The 20,000-nt window shown below is 43.6% G+C and overlaps 2 protein-coding genes across 2 annotated transcripts in view; both read right to left on the minus strand.

Moving 5' to 3' along the window:
• Positions 1-8,776, minus strand: part of LOC308677811 (M-phase inducer phosphatase 1-like) — a gene marked incomplete at its 3' end in the record, with an annotated part of 38,267 nt that extends 29,491 nt beyond the window's left edge. Inside the window, exons 1-2 of the mRNA XM_081344509.1 lie at positions 8,631-8,776; positions 234-316 (exon numbers count right to left, since the gene is read on the minus strand). Coding sequence (XP_081200635.1) covers positions 234-316; positions 8,631-8,731 — 184 coding nt within the window. The 5' untranslated portion in view covers positions 8,732-8,776. The remainder of the gene's footprint in view (positions 1-233; positions 317-8,630) is intronic.
• Positions 8,777-18,454: 9,678 nt separating this feature from the next.
• BPNT2 (3'(2'), 5'-bisphosphate nucleotidase 2) overlaps positions 18,455-20,000 on the minus strand; it is a 59,710-nt gene continuing 58,164 nt past the window's right edge. The window contains exon 5 of the mRNA XM_081344225.1: positions 18,455-19,562. Coding sequence (XP_081200351.1) covers positions 19,291-19,562 — 272 coding nt within the window. The 3' untranslated portion in view covers positions 18,455-19,290. The remainder of the gene's footprint in view (positions 19,563-20,000) is intronic.

The following is a 20,000-nucleotide window of genomic DNA, read 5'->3' on the forward strand; positions in this document are numbered from 1 at the left end:
GGCAGGCAGGCAGAAAGACAGACAGGCAGACAGGCAGATATAAAAGGCTAAACTTGTGTGTAGGAAGGGATAAAATAAAGTTTCTCGACAGCACCCAGAAGGGATGGGTGACAGTGGAGAGGTTGGGAGGGGAGGGCTAAAGCAAATGACAATTTCAGAGCAGACTCGGGGCATCACGAAGCACCAGCATGCAACGGCCGTTCTTTTCGAATCCGGAAAACCCAGGAACGTACCCGAATCGGTCGAATCGGAAGACGAGGTCCTTTTCATGTTGGCGCTCTTGGCTTCCGTCGTCTGGACAGGGCATTCAGCGGAGCTGCAAAGATTTCAAAGGTTGGGGGGGAGGGCTGTTATTTCTTGCACCATCTTGACTATATTGCATTATTTGCACCGTGAAAGCGGTATGTGTGTGCGTGCACGTGCACGCGCACACACACATCATCTATATCTATATCTATATCTGCGGCCAAAATCGTGGAAACCTTTCGGGGGCGGGGAAAAAGTGTATTTTTGAGATTCAGTGGCTAATAACCCCACTTTTTTTGGAGCAGCACCATAAAATTGTGTGTGTTTGTGTGTGTACACACATATACACATACATATATACATATACACACATATACATATAAATACATACACCGCACACGCACACACACACACATCAATGGAAAGGTCAATGAATCAAGAATATAATGCAACAAAGTTTGTTCCATTGTCAGTCCTGTGTTCCATGAAAAGTTGCGGCATAATAATAATAAATAATAATAAATAAATAATAATAATAATAATAATAATAATAATAATAATAAAAAATAATGATAATGATAATGATAATGATAATGATAATAATAATAATAATAATAATAATAATAATAATAATAATAATAATAAGTTGGAAGGGACCTTGGAGGTCATGTAGTCTAACCCCCTGCTCCGGCAGGAAACCCTAGACCATTTCAGACAAATGGCTGTCCAGTCTCTTCTTAAAAACTTCCAGTGTTGGAGCATTCACAGCTTCTGGTGGCAAGTAGTTCCACTGGTTAATTGTTCTAACTGTCAGGAAGTTGTTCCTTAGTTCTAGGTTGCTTATCTCCATTATTATTATTGTTGTTGTTGTTGATAGTAATGGTAATAAAGTTGGAAGGGACCTTGGAGGTCATCCAGTCCAACCCCCTGCTAAGGCAGGAAACCCATACACCCACATTCATATATACACCCACATATACACCCCCACACATCCACATTCTATACATACACTCGTATAAAGCTACACATACACACATACATACTTATTTATTTATTTATTTATTTATTTGATTTGATTTGATTTGATTTGTATACCGCCCTTCTCCCGAAGGACTCAGGGTGGTGAACAGGGACATAAATATCAAAATGCCCAAAATACAGAAATTGAAAACAAATTAAACCCTAGTGCCCAAATGCAGAAGATAAAATGACATTAAAACAATAATTAAAAGAAAACCCATCAGGCCAGGCCGGCTTGTTCAAAGAAATAGGTTTTTAGATCCCGCCGGAAGGAGCGAAGGTCGGGAGCCATCCGGAGCTCAACCGGTAAACGGTTCCACAGGTCAGGCGTGCCCACAGAGAACGCCCTCCCCCTGGGGGTCACCAGACGGCATTCTCCGAACGGCGGCACCCGGAGGAGGCCCTCTCTGTGGGAGCGCACTGGGCGGAGGGAAGTTGATGCCGGTCGCAGGTGCTCCCTAAGGTACTCCGGGACCCATGCCATGTAGGGCTTTGTAGGTCGTAACCAGCACCTTGAATCTCACCCGGAAGGCAACCGGAAGCCAATGCAGCTCACGGAGCAGAGGTGTAATATGGGAGTATCGGGAGACACCCCCCACCCAACACAACTCACGCGGCTGCATTCTGCACCAGTTGGAGCCTCCGAGTGGTTCTCATGGGCAGCCCCATGTAGAGAGCGTTGCAGTAGTCTAACCGAGAGGTCACGAGCGCATGAGTGACTGTACGTAAGGCATCACGGTCTAGATAGGGCCGTAACTGGCGCACCAGGCGTAACTGGGCGAAGCCCCCCCCCCCCCCCCCTAGTCACAGTTACTATATGATCTTCTAAAGAGAGCTGTGAATCTAGGAGAACTCCCAAGTTGCGAGCTCTATCTACGGGACGTAATAACTCACCTCCCATAGTGAGAGATGGAATGATCTGAGTTTCCGGAGATGCCGGCATGTACAGCCACTCCGTCTTGTCAGGGTTGAGCTGAAGCCTGTTCCTCCCCATCCAGACCCGGACCGCCTCCAGGCAACGGGACATCATACATACATCATATATACACACACCCAGACCCATCCACATATACTTATATACACCCATACGCATATAGATACCTATATACACCCACACATATAAATACACTATAAAGATACACATTCATATATATTCACCCACACATATCCACCCACCCACATATACACATTCTATACGTACTCACATATACAGCCACACAGCCAAACATAACACCACACATACACCCACATCCAATCCTAGAGATTCACTCATCACACACACACATACGTATATATATATATATATATGTACAGACACACACACACACACCCATCCACATCCACACAGATGCTCAACCACATTCATGCACGCACTCATATACCCACAAATATACCCATATACCCATAAATACATATATATACCCACACATCCACAACCACTCATATACACCCACACATCCACTCATGGATATACACTCATATATACACCCACACATCCACCCACTCATATCTACACCCACAGATATATGCATCCACACACATATACACATACATCCACATTCATATAAAGGTAAAGGTTCCCCCGCACATGCGTGCTAGTCGTTTCCGACTCTAGGGGCCGGTGCTCATCTCCGTTTCAAAGCCGAAGAGCCAGCGCTTGTCCGAGGACGTCTCCGTGGTCATGTGGCCGGCATGACTAGACGCCAAAGGCGCACGGAACGCTGTTACCTTCCCACCGGAGCGGTCCCTATTTTCCTACTTGCATTTTTTACGTGCTTTCGAACTGCTAGGTTGGCAGAAGCTGGGACGAGTAACAGGCGCTCGCTCTGTTACGCGGCACTCGGGATTCGACCCACCAAACTGCCGACCTTCTGATCGACAAGCTCAGTGTCCTAACCCACTGAGCCACCGCGTCCCTATATACTCATATACATACCCACATATACCTATATACACCCAGATAAGTGTATCCACACATACAATATACATAAACAAACACATTCATATATACACACACATTTACACCCACATACATTCACGTTCTATACATATACGCTCGTATAAAGCCACACATATACATACACCCACATACACATCCATACATGTGGATATAGACTTATGTACACCCATACACATATAGATAACCATATATACACCCACACATACAGTATATGTGTCCACACATATACAAACACTATACAGATACACATTCATATATATCCACCCACACATATCCACCCATCCTCTATGCTCATATATAAAGACACACATACACATACATATACACCCACATAGATCACTTATGCACACTCATATACACCCACACATGCACTCATGCAAATATACACATATACATACCCACACATATACCCATATATGCACCCACATCAGTGTATCCACACACATATACACTATACATACACCCACATGCACCCCCACATCCACATTCAATACATACACTCTTATAAAGCTACACATATACCCATACATACACACACCCACACACCCATCCACATATACTTATATATACCCATACACATATACCTATATACACCCACACATATACAAATACACTATACAGATACACATTCATATATATCCACCCACACATATCCACCCACCCACATATACACATTCTATACGTACACTCAAATATACAGCCACACAGCCAAACATAACACAACCACACATACCCACATACACCCACATCCAATCCTAGAGATTCACTCATATATACACACACACATATATATACATATACATATATATATATACACACACACACACCCATCCACATCCACACAGATGCTCAATGGCATTCATGTACACACTCATATACCCACAAATATACACATATACCCATACATACATATATACACCCACACATCAACAACCACTCATATACACCCACACATCCACTCATGGATATACACTCATATATACACCCACACATATACAAATACAATACAGATACACATTCATATATATCCACCCACACATATCCACCCACCCACATATACACATTCTATACATATACTCACATATACAGCCACACAGCCAACCATACCACAACCACTCATACACCCACATCCAATCCTATTCACTCATATATACAAGCACACATACACACACACACACACATATATACATACACACATATATACACACATATATATACATATATATATATACACCCATCCACATCCACACAGATGCTGAACCGAATTCATGTACACACTCATATAGATACCCACTGATATACACATACACCCATACATCCATATCTACACCCACACATCCACTCATGGATATACACTCATATATACACCCACACATCCACCCACTCATATCTACACCCACAGATATATGCATCCACACACATATACACATACATCCACATTCATATACACCCACAGATATATGCATCCAGAAACATACACACACACATATACACATTCTGTACATACACACACACATATATATACATACACATATACGGTATATACACACATATATATACATATATATATATACACCCATCCACATCCACACAGATGCTCAACCGCATTCATGTACACACTCATATAGATACCCACTGATATACACATATACCCATACATCCATATCTACACCCACACATCCACTCAGGGATATACACTCATATATACACCCACACATCCACCCACTCATATCTACACCCACAGATATATGCATCCACACACATATACACATACATCCACATTCATATACACCCACAGATATATGCATCCAGAAACATACACACACACATATACACATTCTGTACATACACACACACATATATATACATACACATATACGGTATATACACACATATATATACATATATATATATACACCCATCCACATCCACACAGATGCTCAACCGCATTCATGTACACACTCATATAGATACCCACTGATATACACATATACCCATACATCCATATCTACACCCACACATCCACTCAGGGATATACACTCATATATACACCCACACATCCACCCACTCATATCTACACCCACAGATATATGCATCCACACACATATACACATACATCCACATTCATATACACCCACAGATATATGCATCCAGAAACATACACACACACATATACACATTCTGTACATACACACACACATATATATACATACACATATACGGTATATACACACATATATATACATATATATATATATATACACACCCATCCACATCCACACAGATGCTCAACCGCATTCATGTACACACTCATATAGATACCCACTGATATACACATATACCCATACATCCATATCTACACCCACACATCCACTCAGGGATATACACTCATATATACACCCACAAATCCACCCACTCATATCTACACCCACAGATATATGCATCCACACACATATACACATACATCCACATTCATATACACCCACACATATATGCATCCAGAAACATACACACACACATATACACATTCTGTACATACACACACACACAGCCACACACAGCCAAACACACCACAACCACCCATGTAAACACACTCATCCACATCCACACAGATGCTCAACCCCATCCACGTAGATACACCCTCATCTACACACCCACAAATATACACCCACCCACCACACACACACACACATTCCCACATATACACATTCTGTACATACACAGCCACACACAGCCAAACACACAACCACCCATGTAAACACACTCATCCACACAGATGCTCAACCGCATTCATGTACACACTCATATAGATACCCACAGATATACACATATATCCATACATCCATATGAACACCCACACATCCACTCAGGGATATACACTCATATATACACCCACACATCCACCCACTCATATCTACACCCACAGATATATGCATCCACACACATATACACATACATCCACATTCATATACACCCACACATATATGCATCCAGAAACATACACACACACATATACACATTCTGTACATACACACACACACACAGCCACACACAGCCAAACACACCACAACCACCCATGTAAACACACTCATCCACATCCACAGATGCTCAACCCCATCCACGTACAGATACACCCTCATCTACACACCCACAAATATACACCCAGCCACCACACACACACACACACTCCCACATATACACATTCTGTACATACACAGCCACACACAGCCAAACACACAACCACCCATGTAAACACACTCATCCACACAGATGCTCAACCGCATTCATGTACACACTCATATAGATACCCACAGATATACACATATATCCATACATCCATATATACACCCACACATCCACTCATGGGTATACACTCATATATACACCCACACATCCACCCACTCATATCTACACCCACAGATATATGCATCCACACACATATACACATACATCCACATTCATATACACCCACAGATATATGCATCCAGAAACATACACACACACATATACACATTCTGTACATACACACACACATATATATACATACACATATACGGTATATACACACATATATATACATATATATATATACACCCATCCACATCCACACAGATGCTCAACCGCATTCATGTACACACTCATATAGATACCCACAGATATACACATATATCCATACATCCATATATACACCCACACATCCACTCATGGGTATACACTCATATATACACCCACACATCCACCCACTCATATCGACACCCACAGATATATGCATCCACACATATATACACATACATCCACATTCATATACACCCACAGATATATGCATCCAGAAACATACACACACACATATACACATTCTGTACATACACACACACATATATATACATACACATATACGGTATATACACACATATATATACATATATATATATATACACCCATCCACATCCACAGATGCTCAACCGCATTCATGTACACACTCATATACAGTAGATACCCACAGATATACACATATATCCATACATCCATATATACACCCACACATCCACTCATGGGTATACACTCATATATACACCCACACATCCACCCACTCATATCGACACCCACAGATATATGCATCCACACATATATACACATACATCCACATTCATATACACCCACAGATATATGCATCCAGAAACATACACACACACATATACACATTCTGTACATACACACACACATATATATACATACACATATACGGTATATACACACATATATATACATATATATATATATATACACCCATCCACATCCACAGATGCTCAACCGCATTCATGTACACACTCATATAGATACCCACAGATATACACATATATCCATACATCCATATATACACCCACACATCCACTTATGGGTATACACTCATATATACACCCACACATCCACCCACTCATATCGACACCCACAGATATACACATTCACACACATATACTGCTAAGTTTGTAAGCCGCCCTGAGTCTTCGGAGAAGGGCGGGATATAAATGGAATTAAAATAAAAAATAATAATAAAAATATATATACATACATCCACATTCATATACACCCACACACATATGCATCCAGAAACATACATTCATATATATATATATATGGATATACACTCATATATACACCCATATATATATATACACACACACACACATTCTGTACACACACACACATACAGCCACACACAGCCAAACACACCACAACCACCCATGTAAACACACTCATCCACATCCACACAGATGCTCAACCCCATCCACGTACAGATACACCCTCATCTACACACCCACAAGTATACACCCACCCCACACATCACACACAAACACACACACACACACACACACATAGACAAGGACATAAGCAGGCAAAACCACCCAAGGATGCACAAACTCTCTCTCTCTCACACAAACACACAGGCCAATCTCCAGAAACGGAAGACGACGGCGCCGGCCCGTCGTCTTCCACCTTCTACCTAACGACAACCCTGCGAGGTGGGTTCGGCTACGAGAGGGGTTGTTTTTTTCTTGAGGGGGAAGGGAAAACTCGCCTCCCCTTTCATCCTCCGCTTTTTTTTTGGGGGGGGGGCCTCTCGGCCAAAGGGCCCAGCGTGAGGAAGGATGTGGTTGTGTGGCACGACTAGATGCCCTCTGGGTTCCTTCGCCGTTCCGCGACGGGGCGTTGGGAGGTGAAGGCGGCGAGGGGGAGGGGCGGGGTGTTAGGGGGAGGCGAGAGAGCTCGAGTAGGAGAATTCAGGCTTCGGGCCTGGCGGGGTTTATATATAGGCCAGGCCAGGCGGCAGCGGCCTGAAGATGAGGGGAAAGGCGAAAGAGGCCTCAAGGCTCCCAACCAGGCCCAGAATCAAGCGGCGGCTCACCCGGCGCAGTCCAGGCTTCTCCGGCGTCCGAGGGGAGCCTCGGCGTCGCCCAGGACCAGGCGGCGGCGGTGCGGCCGAGGGCGGCGGGCGGCGGGCTCCATGAGGTAATTGTCCCTCGGCGGCCACCGTCGCGCGAAAAAAAAACCAAAACAAAACTGTCTTCCCGGCGCGCGCGCGAGACCCTCTACTAATCGCCTCACGCCGGGCCCCGCCCACCAACCGCGGGGCCCGTCCTTCCCGCCAAAAGCGGAGCCCGCCAATGGGAAAAGGCGGCGCCTCTTTTTTTCCCCCCCTCCTCCTCCTCCTTCTCCTCCGCGCGCTCGGCCGGAGAAGGCCAACCAATCAACGGAAGAAGCTTGGAGGCGCCCAACCAATCAACGAGGGAAGCGCCTCTTGGGGATTGGAACTAGAAGCAAGAGGTGTAGGCCACAACCTCGGCTCTTTTAGGACTCGTTGGACTTCAACTCCCAGAATTCCTGAGTCGAGCTCTGCTATGAAGCCCTACGAGTCGTAAAAGAGCCGAGGTTGTTGCCCACCCCTGGACTAGGGCAAGAGGTAAGGCCACCTTGGCTCTTTTGTGACTGGTGGACTTCAACTCCCAGAATTCCTCAGTCGGCCATTTTGAGGAAACTGCAAGCTTGGATCCAGACCCTCTGGGGTCTTCCAACTTGGCCCTTTTATGACGGGTGGACTTCAACTCCCAGAATTCCTCAGTCGGCCATTTTGAGGAAACTGCAAGCTTGGATCCAGACCCTCTGGGGTCTTCCAACTTGGCTTTTTTATGACGGGTGGACTTCAACTCCCAGAATTCCTCAGTCGGCCATTTGATGAAACTGCAAGCTTGGATCCAGACCCTCTGAGGTCTTCCAACTTGGCTCTTTTATGACTCGTGGACTTCAACTCCCAGAATTCCTGAGTCAAGCTATGCTATGAAGCCCATGAGTCGTAAAAGAGCCGAGGTTGTTGCCTACCCCTGGACTAGAGCAAGAGGTAAGGCCACCTTGGCTCTTTTGTGACTCGTGGACTTCAACTCCCAGAATTCCTGAGCCAGCATGGCTCAGCTTGGAAACCACTCCCTTTTCCCTCAGCGTGGCTGGCTCAGGAATTCTGGGAGTTGAAGTCTACAAGTCATAAAGCGGCCTAGGCCAGGGGTAGGCAACCTTGGCTCTTTTGTGACTCGTGGCCTTCAACTCCCAGAATTCCTGCGCCAGCGTGAGGGAACTATGGCCCCCTCATGACTCGTGGACTTCAACTCCCAGAATTCCTGAGCCGGCATGGCTCAGCTTGGAAACCTCTCCCTTTTCCCTCAGCGTGGCCGGCTCAGGAATTCTGGGAGTTGAAGTCTACAAGTCATAAAGCGGCCTAGGCCTAGACCAGGGGTAGAAAACCTTGGCTCTTTTATGACTCGTGGACTTCAACTCCCAGAATTCCTGAGCCAGCATGGCTCAGCTTGGAAACCACTCCCTTTTCCCTCAGCGTGGCTGGCTCAGGAATTCTGGGAGTTGAAGTCTAAAAGTCATAACGCGGCCTAGGCCAGGGGTAGGCAACCTTGGCTCTTTTGTGACTCGTGGCCTTCAACTCCCAGAATTCCTGCGCCAGCGTGAGGGAACTATGGCCCCCTCATGACTCGTGGACTTCAACTCCCAGAATTCCTGAGCCGGCATGGCTCAGCTTGGAAACCTCTCCCTTTTCCCTCAGCGTGGCCGGCTCAGGAATTCTGGGAGTTGAAGTCCACGAGTCGTAAAAAGAGCCAAGGTTGCCTAACCCTGACCTAGAGGGATGGTGTGTTGGGACCAAGCGGCTCTAAGAGGCTATAATGGAGGAGGGGAACCTTGGCTCTTTTATGACTCAGGGACTTCGATACCCAGAATTCCTAGCTCAGGAAGCTGAAGTCCACGCCTCCTAGAAGGGACAAGGTTCCCTATCCCTGGGCTATAGAGATAAACAGGCCAATGGCGAGCGGCTCCTCCAATGCACGAGAATAGAGGGAGGAGCTAGAGAAGAGCAGAGGAGCCAATAGGCTACTAGAGGCTACAGAGACAGACAAAAAGAAGAGAAGCCCTTACAGGGAGGGAGATAAGAGGGAGGAGCTAAGGGAAAGGGAGGGGCCTTTCTTGAGAGCCAATAGGATATAGAGACTAGGGAAATTGAAAGGGGCACTTCCGGGGTGGGGGAGTCTAGAGGGAGGAGCTACAGTAGAGGGAGGGCCTTTTCCTTAGAGCCAATAGGATATAGAGACTGTAGGCAAATTGGGAGGGGGCTCCTCCAGGGCGGGACACTAGAGGGAGGGGCTAGAGCAGAGGGAGGGCCCTTTCCTGGGAGCCAATACGATATAGAGACTATAGGCAATATTGGAAGGGGGCTGCTCCAAGGCGGGAGACTAGAGGGAGGAGCTAGAGTACAGGGGAGGGCCCTTTCCTGGCAGCCAATAGGATACAGTGACTACAGTGAAATCGGGAGGGGCTCCTCCAGGAGAGGGAGGAGCTAGGGAAGAGGTAAGGCCTGTTCCGGAGAGCCAATGGGAGAGGCGCGGCCTCGCCCCGCCTCCCACCCCCGAGCCTATAGAGATAGGAAAACAGAGTGGCTCCTCCTGTGAGAAAAAAGTAGGAGGAGGAGCTAGGAGAGAGAGAGGGAGGGAAGGCCCGTTCCGGTGAGCCAATGGGAGTGGAGCGAACTCGACCCCGCCCTTCGAGCTGAAGAGATAGGAAAAGGGTAGAGGGGTACGGGTAAGATGCGAAAGAAAGGGCGGAAGCCTCTCTGTCAAAACGGAACTTGTTTATCAGGCATATCCGCCAAGAGAGATTTCCATAGAGCAGAGGGACCTTGGAGGTCTTCTAGTCCAGCCCCCTTGTATTTCTCTTCTGTTTTATTCTATTCCGCTCTTATTTTGTAGTCTATTCTATTCTAATTGTGTTTTCTATTCTATTCTCTATTCTGTTCCATTTTATACTACTATTCATATTCTATTCTTAATATTCTGTTCTTGATAATGTTCTATTTCTGTTCCATTCTTCGTTCCTCCCCTATTTCTATTCTATTCTCTTGTCTCTTCATTTCTAACTGTTTTCTATTCTATTCTATTCTCTATTCTGTTCCATTCTCTATTTCTATTCTATTGATATGCTATTCTTAATATATTCTATTTCTATTCTATTCTTCATTCCTCTATTCTCTATTAAATAATAATAATAATAAACCTTTTCTTGTCAAAGTACAACATGTGTACATTGAGATTAGCTGAGCCTCCCCCCTCCCCTGTGCTCTCTCCCCCCAACACACAGTGACAACAAACCCTCCATCCTACCACACCATGTGAACCAACTACACCACACACCGGCCTCCCAGGTCAATTCTGCATAAGATTATGTCCCATTTAAAACCCTAACAGCCCACGGATAAAAGCTATCTTTCAGCCTGTTGGGACGGCTGGCTATATTCCTATATCTCTATTCTTTCTTTCTATTCTATTCTGTTCTTTTCTATTCTATTCTATTCATTCCTCTATTCTATTCTATTCTATTTTCTGTCCATCTTATTCTAATTATGTTTTTTATTCTATGCTATTCTATTCTCTAGTGTGTATAGTCAAGGCTACGGTCTTCCCAGTTGCAATGTATGGCAGTGAATGCTGGACCATCAAAAAGGCTGAGCGCCAAAGAATTGAGATCCTTTGAACTATGGTGCTGGAGAAGACTCCTGCGAGTCCCTTGGACTGCAAAGGCGATCAAACCGGTCAGTCCTAGAGGAGATCAACCCTGACTGCTCTTTAGAAGGCCAGATCCTGAAGCTCAAACTCAAATCCTTTGGCCACCTAATGAGAAGGAAGGACTCACTGGAGAAGAGCCTAATGCTGGGAAAGATGGAGGGCAAGAGAAGAAGGGGACGACAGAGAAGGAGGTGGCTGGATGGAGTCACTGAAGCAGTAGGCGTGGGCTTAAATGGACTCCAGAAGATGGTAGAGGACAGGGAGGCCTGGAGGAACGTTGTCCATAGGGCTGCGATGGGTTGGACACGACTTCGCAACTAACAACAACAACAAATTCTATTCTCTATTCTATTCCATTCTATAATTCTATTCTATTGATATTCTATTCTTAATATATTCCTATTCTATTCTATTCTATTCTATTCTTCATTCCTCCATTCTATTCTATTCTATTCTATTCTAATGATGTTTTCTATTCTATTCTCTGTTCTGTTCCATTCTATAATTCTATTCTATTGGTATTCTATTCTTAATATATTCCTATTCTATTCTATTCTATTCTTCATTCCTCTATTTTATTCTATTCTATTCGAATGATGTTTTCTATTCTATTCTCTTTTCTATTCTATTCTCTGTTCTGTTCCATTCTATAATTCTATTCTATTGGTATTCTATTCTTAATATATTCAGTTCAATTTCTATTCTATTCCACATTCCTTCTGTTCTGTTCTGTTCTATATTCTATTCTATTCTATTCTATTCTATTCTATTCTATTCTATTCTATTCTATTCTATTCTCCTTTCGTGTAAATTTTTTGGATTACTAACCAAGAATTAAAGGGAGACGGCTATAGCTATTTCAAACTTTTTTGTTCTCATCAGTCAGCCACACCCTTCTGAGATTCCGACCTGGGCGGTTGTTTTAACCTCTAGGCCACAGGCTCTTTCTCACTTTGTCAGCTGCATCTGGGAGCGAAGAGGCAGGCGAGATATGTCTTGAGTATTTTGAACACCTTGCCGGCCCAAATACGGGCCAAATCTTTTTTTTTCCCTGTATCAATCCAAACTCAGGCCGTCCAGAGGCGGTAGTCGCAACTGCGACAATCATTATTTGCGTAAATTTTTTGGATTGCTAACAAAGAATGAAAGGGAGACTGATATAGCTATTTCAAACTTATAGACTATAAGGAAACCAGCCAGCTCAGAGAGCACCAAGGACCCCCCCCCACTCCTTCCTCCTCCTTCCTTCCTTCCTTCTAGCGCTGATGACGTTTCCTAGTTGGGTCATAAAACGTCTGCAAGGAAACCACAAAGTTCAGAATCCTTCCTCCTCCTCCTCCTCCTCCCGTTTAGCTCTGATGATGTTCCCTAGGTGGGTCACGAAACGTCTGCAAGGAAACCAGCCAGCTCAGAGAGCACCCAGGACCCCACAGTCCTCTTTTTGTTCTTTCTTTTTCTTTCTTTCTCCCTTCCTTCCTTCCAGCCCTGATGACATTCCATAGTTGGGTCACGACACGTCTGCAAGAAAACCTCCCAGCACAGAGGACCAGGGACCCCATAGTCCAATCTTTTTCTCTTTCTTTCTTTCTTTCTCTCTCTTTCTTTCCTTCCTTCCTTGATTACGTTCCCTAGTTGGGTCATGAGACGTCTGCAAGGAAACCACCCAGCTCAGAGAGCACCAGGGACCCCACAATTCTTTCTTTCCTTCCTTCCTTCCCTGATGACGTTCCCTAGTTGGGTCATGAGATGTCTGCAAGGAAACCACCCAGCTCAGAGAGCACCAGGGACCCCACAATTCTTTCTTTCTTTCCTTCCTTCCTTCCTTCCCTGATGACGTTCCCTAGTTGGGTCATGAGATGTCTGCAAGGAAACCACCCAGCTCAGAGAGCACCAGGGACCCCACAATTCTTTCTTTCTTTCTTTCTTTCTTTCTTTCTTTCTTTCTTTCTTTCTTTCCTTCCTTCCTTGATGACGTTCCCTAGTTGGGTCATGAGACGTCTGCAAGGAAATCACCCTGTTCAAAGCGCACCAAGGACCCCCCCCCCAGTCCTTCCTCCTCCTCCTCCTTCCTTTTAGCCCTGATAACATTCCCTAGTTGGGTCACGAGACGCCTTCAAGGAAACCACCCAGCTGAAGAGTCAGTCCTTCCTTCCTTCTCCTCCGTTCTCTTCCCACCACGATATCCAAGCCTCCGTTTCTCCGGGGCCCCAAAACCTTCCCTAACAAACCAACCTAGAATCAAGAGCGAGGGGCATCGCTCCTAATAAATAATCAATCAATCAATCAATAAAAACCTTAAAAATCTCCACTTGTACCGTCGACGTGGCGGACCGCTTGCCGTATCTTCCGACGGTCTCCCACCGGATAACTTTGTCGTTCCCCCCCCCCAAATAGAAAATAATAGTTGCGAAGCAGCCCCCGATTAATCGCCGCGGTCACGCCGCTTCCAGATGGGAAAGATCGCCCGTCGATTTAACGCGGCGGTGGGAATTCCCGACAGCAGCCGGTTCCTTGATTTACGACGCCCCACTCGGGGAAGCGGGGGTTCCCGTCGCTGCGCCGAGGGGGCTGTCGAGGGAGCCGCACGATTCATTAAGCGAACCGCCCGGTCGTTAACGCGAGTCCCGCTTTTGCCGAAAAGCGGGTGGGGGGGAGTTGCCACGGGGGGTTCGGACTTAATGACGGCGCCCCAATTTCCCGTTGCAAAGTGAGAGGGCGGTTAAGGGGGAATGATTTTGCCCGATGGTACGACCTCCTTGGCCTCCGTCGTCGAAAGCGAATCCCGGAGGTTTAGTTAGGAAGGCCGTGAAGTGCGCCTCGCCCCACGGTACGACCTTCCCTGCCTCTTGTCGTTAAGTGAATGGCTGCAGTTGTTAAAGTCCCTCGCACGGCCGTAAAGGGAATACGTCCTGCACATTGTTGTTGCTTGTCAGAAGGTCCCAAAAGGAGTAAACCTGACCGTGGGACGCTGGAACCGTCGTTAACTACGAGTCGGTTGCCGAGCGGGCGAATATTCATCACGCGACCCAGGGACGCTGGGACCGTCATAAAGACAAGTCGATTTCCAAGCGTCTGGATTTGGATCAGGTGACCTCGGGACGCCGGGACCGTCATAAAGACGAGTCGGTTCCCGAGGGTCCGAATTTTGATCACGTGACCCAGGGACGCTGTGACCGTCATAAAGACGAGTCGGTTCCTGAGTGTCTGGATTTTGATCCCGTGACCCAGAGACGCTGTGACCGTCATAAAGACGAGTCGGCTCCCGAGTGTCCAAATTTTTATCACGTGACCCAGGGACACTGGGACCGTCAGAAAGACGAGTCAATTTCCAAGCGTCTGGATTTGGATCAAATGACCTCGGGACACTGTGACCGTCATAAAGACGAGTCAGTTCCCGAGGGTCCGAATTTTGATCACGTGACCCAGGGACGCTGGGACCATCATAAAGACGAGTCGATTTCCAAGTGTCTGGATTTGGATCAGGTGATCTCAGGACACTGCAGCCGTCATCAATACGAGTCATTTGCCAAACATCTGGATTTTGATCAGGTGACCCAGGGACGCTGCGACGGTTCTTAAGTGTGAAAAAAAAAAGATTCCCAAGTCACTTTTTTAATCAGTCCCGTTGTGTTAACGGTCGCTAAATGAACAGCTGCAAGTCCGGGGGTAGCTCAGATTCCGCCCAGCGCTCGGTATATTATAAAAAAACCCATCTCATTTTTACCCAAAGATGAAATCAAAAGCAACCGTCCGCCGGAATTAGCATTTGATGTGATGGATTTAATATTCAAATGGGTTTAAAATGGCCTTTTTCGCTATTTTTTTTCTTAAATAAGAGTTTAGCTTCTTTCCGCTGCCCAAAGCTTCAACGGAAAGTATGAAATTTGGGATCGAAGAAATTGTGTTTCTGGGTTGGTTTTATTGGCCTTTTAGGATTTCAACTCCCAGAATTCCCCAGCCGGCCTGATTTTAGAGGGGAGGTCTTCCACTCCCAGAATCCCCCAGCCGGCCTGCTTTAAGAGGGGAGGACTTCCACTCCCAGAATCCCCCAGCCGGCATGCTTTAAGAGGGCAGGACTTCCACTCCCAGAATCCCCCAGCCGGCTTGCTTTAAGAGGGATGGACTTCCACTCCCAGAATCCCCCAGCCGGCATGCTTTAAGAGGGGAGGACCAACTCCCAGAATCCCCCATCCGGCTTGCTTTAAGAGGGGAGGACTTCCACTCCCAGAATCCCCCAGCTGTCATGCTTTAAGAGGGGAGGACTTTTACGACATTCCAGACTGGCAGGAAGCCTGATCCACTTCATAACTGGGCAACTGATTTAACAAATGCAGGGATTTTTTTTTTTAAAGAAAAGTCGTAAAACGGGGGGAAGAGCTCACTTAACAAATGTCTGGCTTAGCAAGAGGAACTTTGGGGTCGCATTGGGGTCGTTAAGTCGAGGACAACTCCAATTGCGGTCATTAAGCCGAGGAGCTTGTGCTTGAAAAAACTGAACCAACGACCAAAGCCATTTTGTGTATTAGTTCAGGGAGAATAGAATAATAATAATAGAATAGAATAGAATAGAATAGAATAGAATAGAATAGAATAATTAGAATAGAATAGAATAGAATAGAATAGAATAGAGAATTAGAATAGGATAGGATAGGATATAGAATAGAATAGAATAATAGAATAGTATACAATAGAATAGAAATATGGAATAGAATAGAATAGAATAGAATAGAATAGAATAGAATAGAATAGAATAGAATAGAATAGAATAGAATAGAGAATTAGAATAGGATAGGATAGGATAGAATAGAATAAGAAATAGGAATAGAATAGAATAGAATAGAATAGAATAGAATAGAATAGAAGAATTAGAATAGGATAGAATAGAATAGGAGAATTAGAATAGGATAGGATAGAATAGAATAAGAAATAGGAATAGAATAGAATAGAATAATAGAATAGGATATAGAATAGAATAATAGAATAGGATAGAATAGAAGAATAGAATAGAATAGAATAGAATAGGAGAATTAGAATAGGATAGGATAGAATAGAATAAGAAATAGGAATAGAATAGAATAGAATAATAGAATAGGATATAGAATAGAATAATAGAATAGGATAGAATAGAAGAATAGAATAGAATAGAATAGGATACAGAATAGAATAATAGAATAGTATAAAATAATAGTATAGAATAGAATAGACTAGGAGAATTAGAATAGGATAGGATAGAATAGAATAAGAAATAGGAATAGAATAGAATAATAGAATAGGATATAGAATAGAATAATAGAATAGAATAGAATAGAATAGGATAGGATAGGATAGGATAGGATAGGATAGGATACAGAATAGAATAATAGTATAGTATAGTATAGTATAGTATAGTATAGTATAGTATAGTATAGTATAGTATAGTATAGTATAGTATAGTATAGTATAGAATAGTATAGAATAGAATAGAATAGAATAGAATAGAATAGAATAGAATAGAATAATAGGATAGGATAGGATAGGATATAGGATATAGAATAGAATAATAGAATAGTATAGAATAGAATAATAGAATAGTATAGAATAGAATAGAATAGAAATATAGAATAGCAATATAGAAGACAATAGAATAGAATAGACAATATAAAAATAGAACAGAAATATAAAATTGAATAGACAGTAGAAGAATAGAACAGAATAAAAATATAGAACTGTTAATAGAAATATAAAATAGGGAATAGAACAGAATATAATAGAATACACAATAGAAGAATAGAACAGAATAGAAATATAGAATAGAATTGAAGTATAGAATACAATACAACAGAAATATAGAATAGAATTATAGAATAGAATAGCGATAGCGTAGAAATATAGAATGGAGTAATAATGGAATGGAATAAAATAAATAAAATTTAAAGGAAAATAATGGAACAGAACAGGATAGCTGGAAGGGACCTCGGAGGTCTTCTAGTCCAGCCCCCTGCTCAAATAAAAGGCCTTTTGGGGGGAAGAACACAACGGTTTATCATGGCAACAATATTCAGTAGTCGCAACGATGTGAGGGCGGGGGCGGGCACAGCGTCCTTCGCAACGACACACGGAAGGCAAAAAAACAACAAAAAAACACCACCCTGTCCTCTTATTAAAAAAATAATTAAAACCCAGAGAGAGAGAGAGAGAGAGAGAAAGTAACGCTCATCCACACGACGCGGGTTCGAATTTTCAAGTAAACGTCAAATAATAATATCGATCCCCAAGAGTTCCGTTTTGTGTGCGTTTGCGTCTGGTCACTTCCAATCGCTGGGACGGGCGACTCGGCTTTCCGGCTTTCGTATCCCCGCAAAAAAAGAAGAATAAAGAAGATTGATCGGTCGGTTCCCCCCCCCAAAAAAAGCCACTTTTTTCCTCTTCCAGACGTTAGAAATTAAGATGTTTCAGTTTTTATCAAGCACCCATCAATATATATATATATATGTGTGTGTGTGTGTGTGTATGTTTGTGTGTGTGTGTATATACACATACATACATACGTACATATATATATATATATATATATATATATATATATATATATATATATATATATATATACATATATATATATATATACACACACATACACATACACACACACACACACACACACACACACACTATTGAGACTTCTCAATAGTGTTTGGACACGATAACAGTCTCAAAAATTCCAACTGTAAAAGCGGAGCCCTTTTTAACATTCTCAAAATGCCGCCCGGGCATGGTTCCGGTCCTCAAAAAGCACACTGATCTTTTTTTTTTTCTTTCCTTTCTCTCGTCTTTCCCCGGGATCCATTGTACCTTTTCTTTCTTTCTTTCTTTCTTTCTTTCTTTCTTTCTTTCTTTCTTTCTTTCTTTCTTTCTTTCTTTCTCTTTCTTTCTTTCTTTCTTTCTTTCTTTCTTTCTTTCTCGGAAAACGGGAGGTCAGTTTTGCGAGCTTTTGGCCAGACCCGGCAGTTTCTCAACCAGAGTTTGGTGGTTCATCTGAATACTGGCGATCAGACCGTCTTCGTTACTCTCCGAGCCGGTGTAAGTGATCTCCTGCCCGGCTAAGGTGGTCATGTGTCCCCCCAGGGCTTTCAGCAGGGCGTTGCCGGCGCAAATGTCCCACTTTTTGATGTAGGTTACGTGGATGTAAATGTCGGCTTTTTCCTGGTCGGCATCCGGCACGTCCAGGAGAGACAAGACTTTGTACCCTTGACGAAAGAAGAGGGAAGGAAGAAAGGAAATTAATAATAATAATAATAATAATAATAATAATAATAATAATAATAATAATAATAATAATAATAATAATAATAAAATAGTTGGAAGGGACCTTGGAGGTCATCTAGTCCCACTGATTCATTATTCCCACTGTCGGGAAAATTCCTCCTTAGTTCCAGGTTGCTTCTCTCCATTATTATTAGAACAATTAACCAGGGGAACTATTTGCCACCGGAAATAGAATAAAAAGTAGAACAGAATAGAAAAGAATAGACTAGAATTAGAATAAAATAAAGTAAGAATATAGAGAAAAGAATAGAAATAGAAATAGAAATACAGAATAGAATGGAACAGAGGACAAAAAAAACAGAACAGAAGAATAGAATAGAATAGAATAGAATAGAATAGAATAGAATAGAATAGAATAG

Source organism: Vipera berus, assembly GCF_964194415.1.
Source record: "Vipera berus genome assembly, chromosome: Z".
Taxonomy (NCBI): domain Eukaryota; kingdom Metazoa; phylum Chordata; class Lepidosauria; order Squamata; family Viperidae; genus Vipera; species Vipera berus.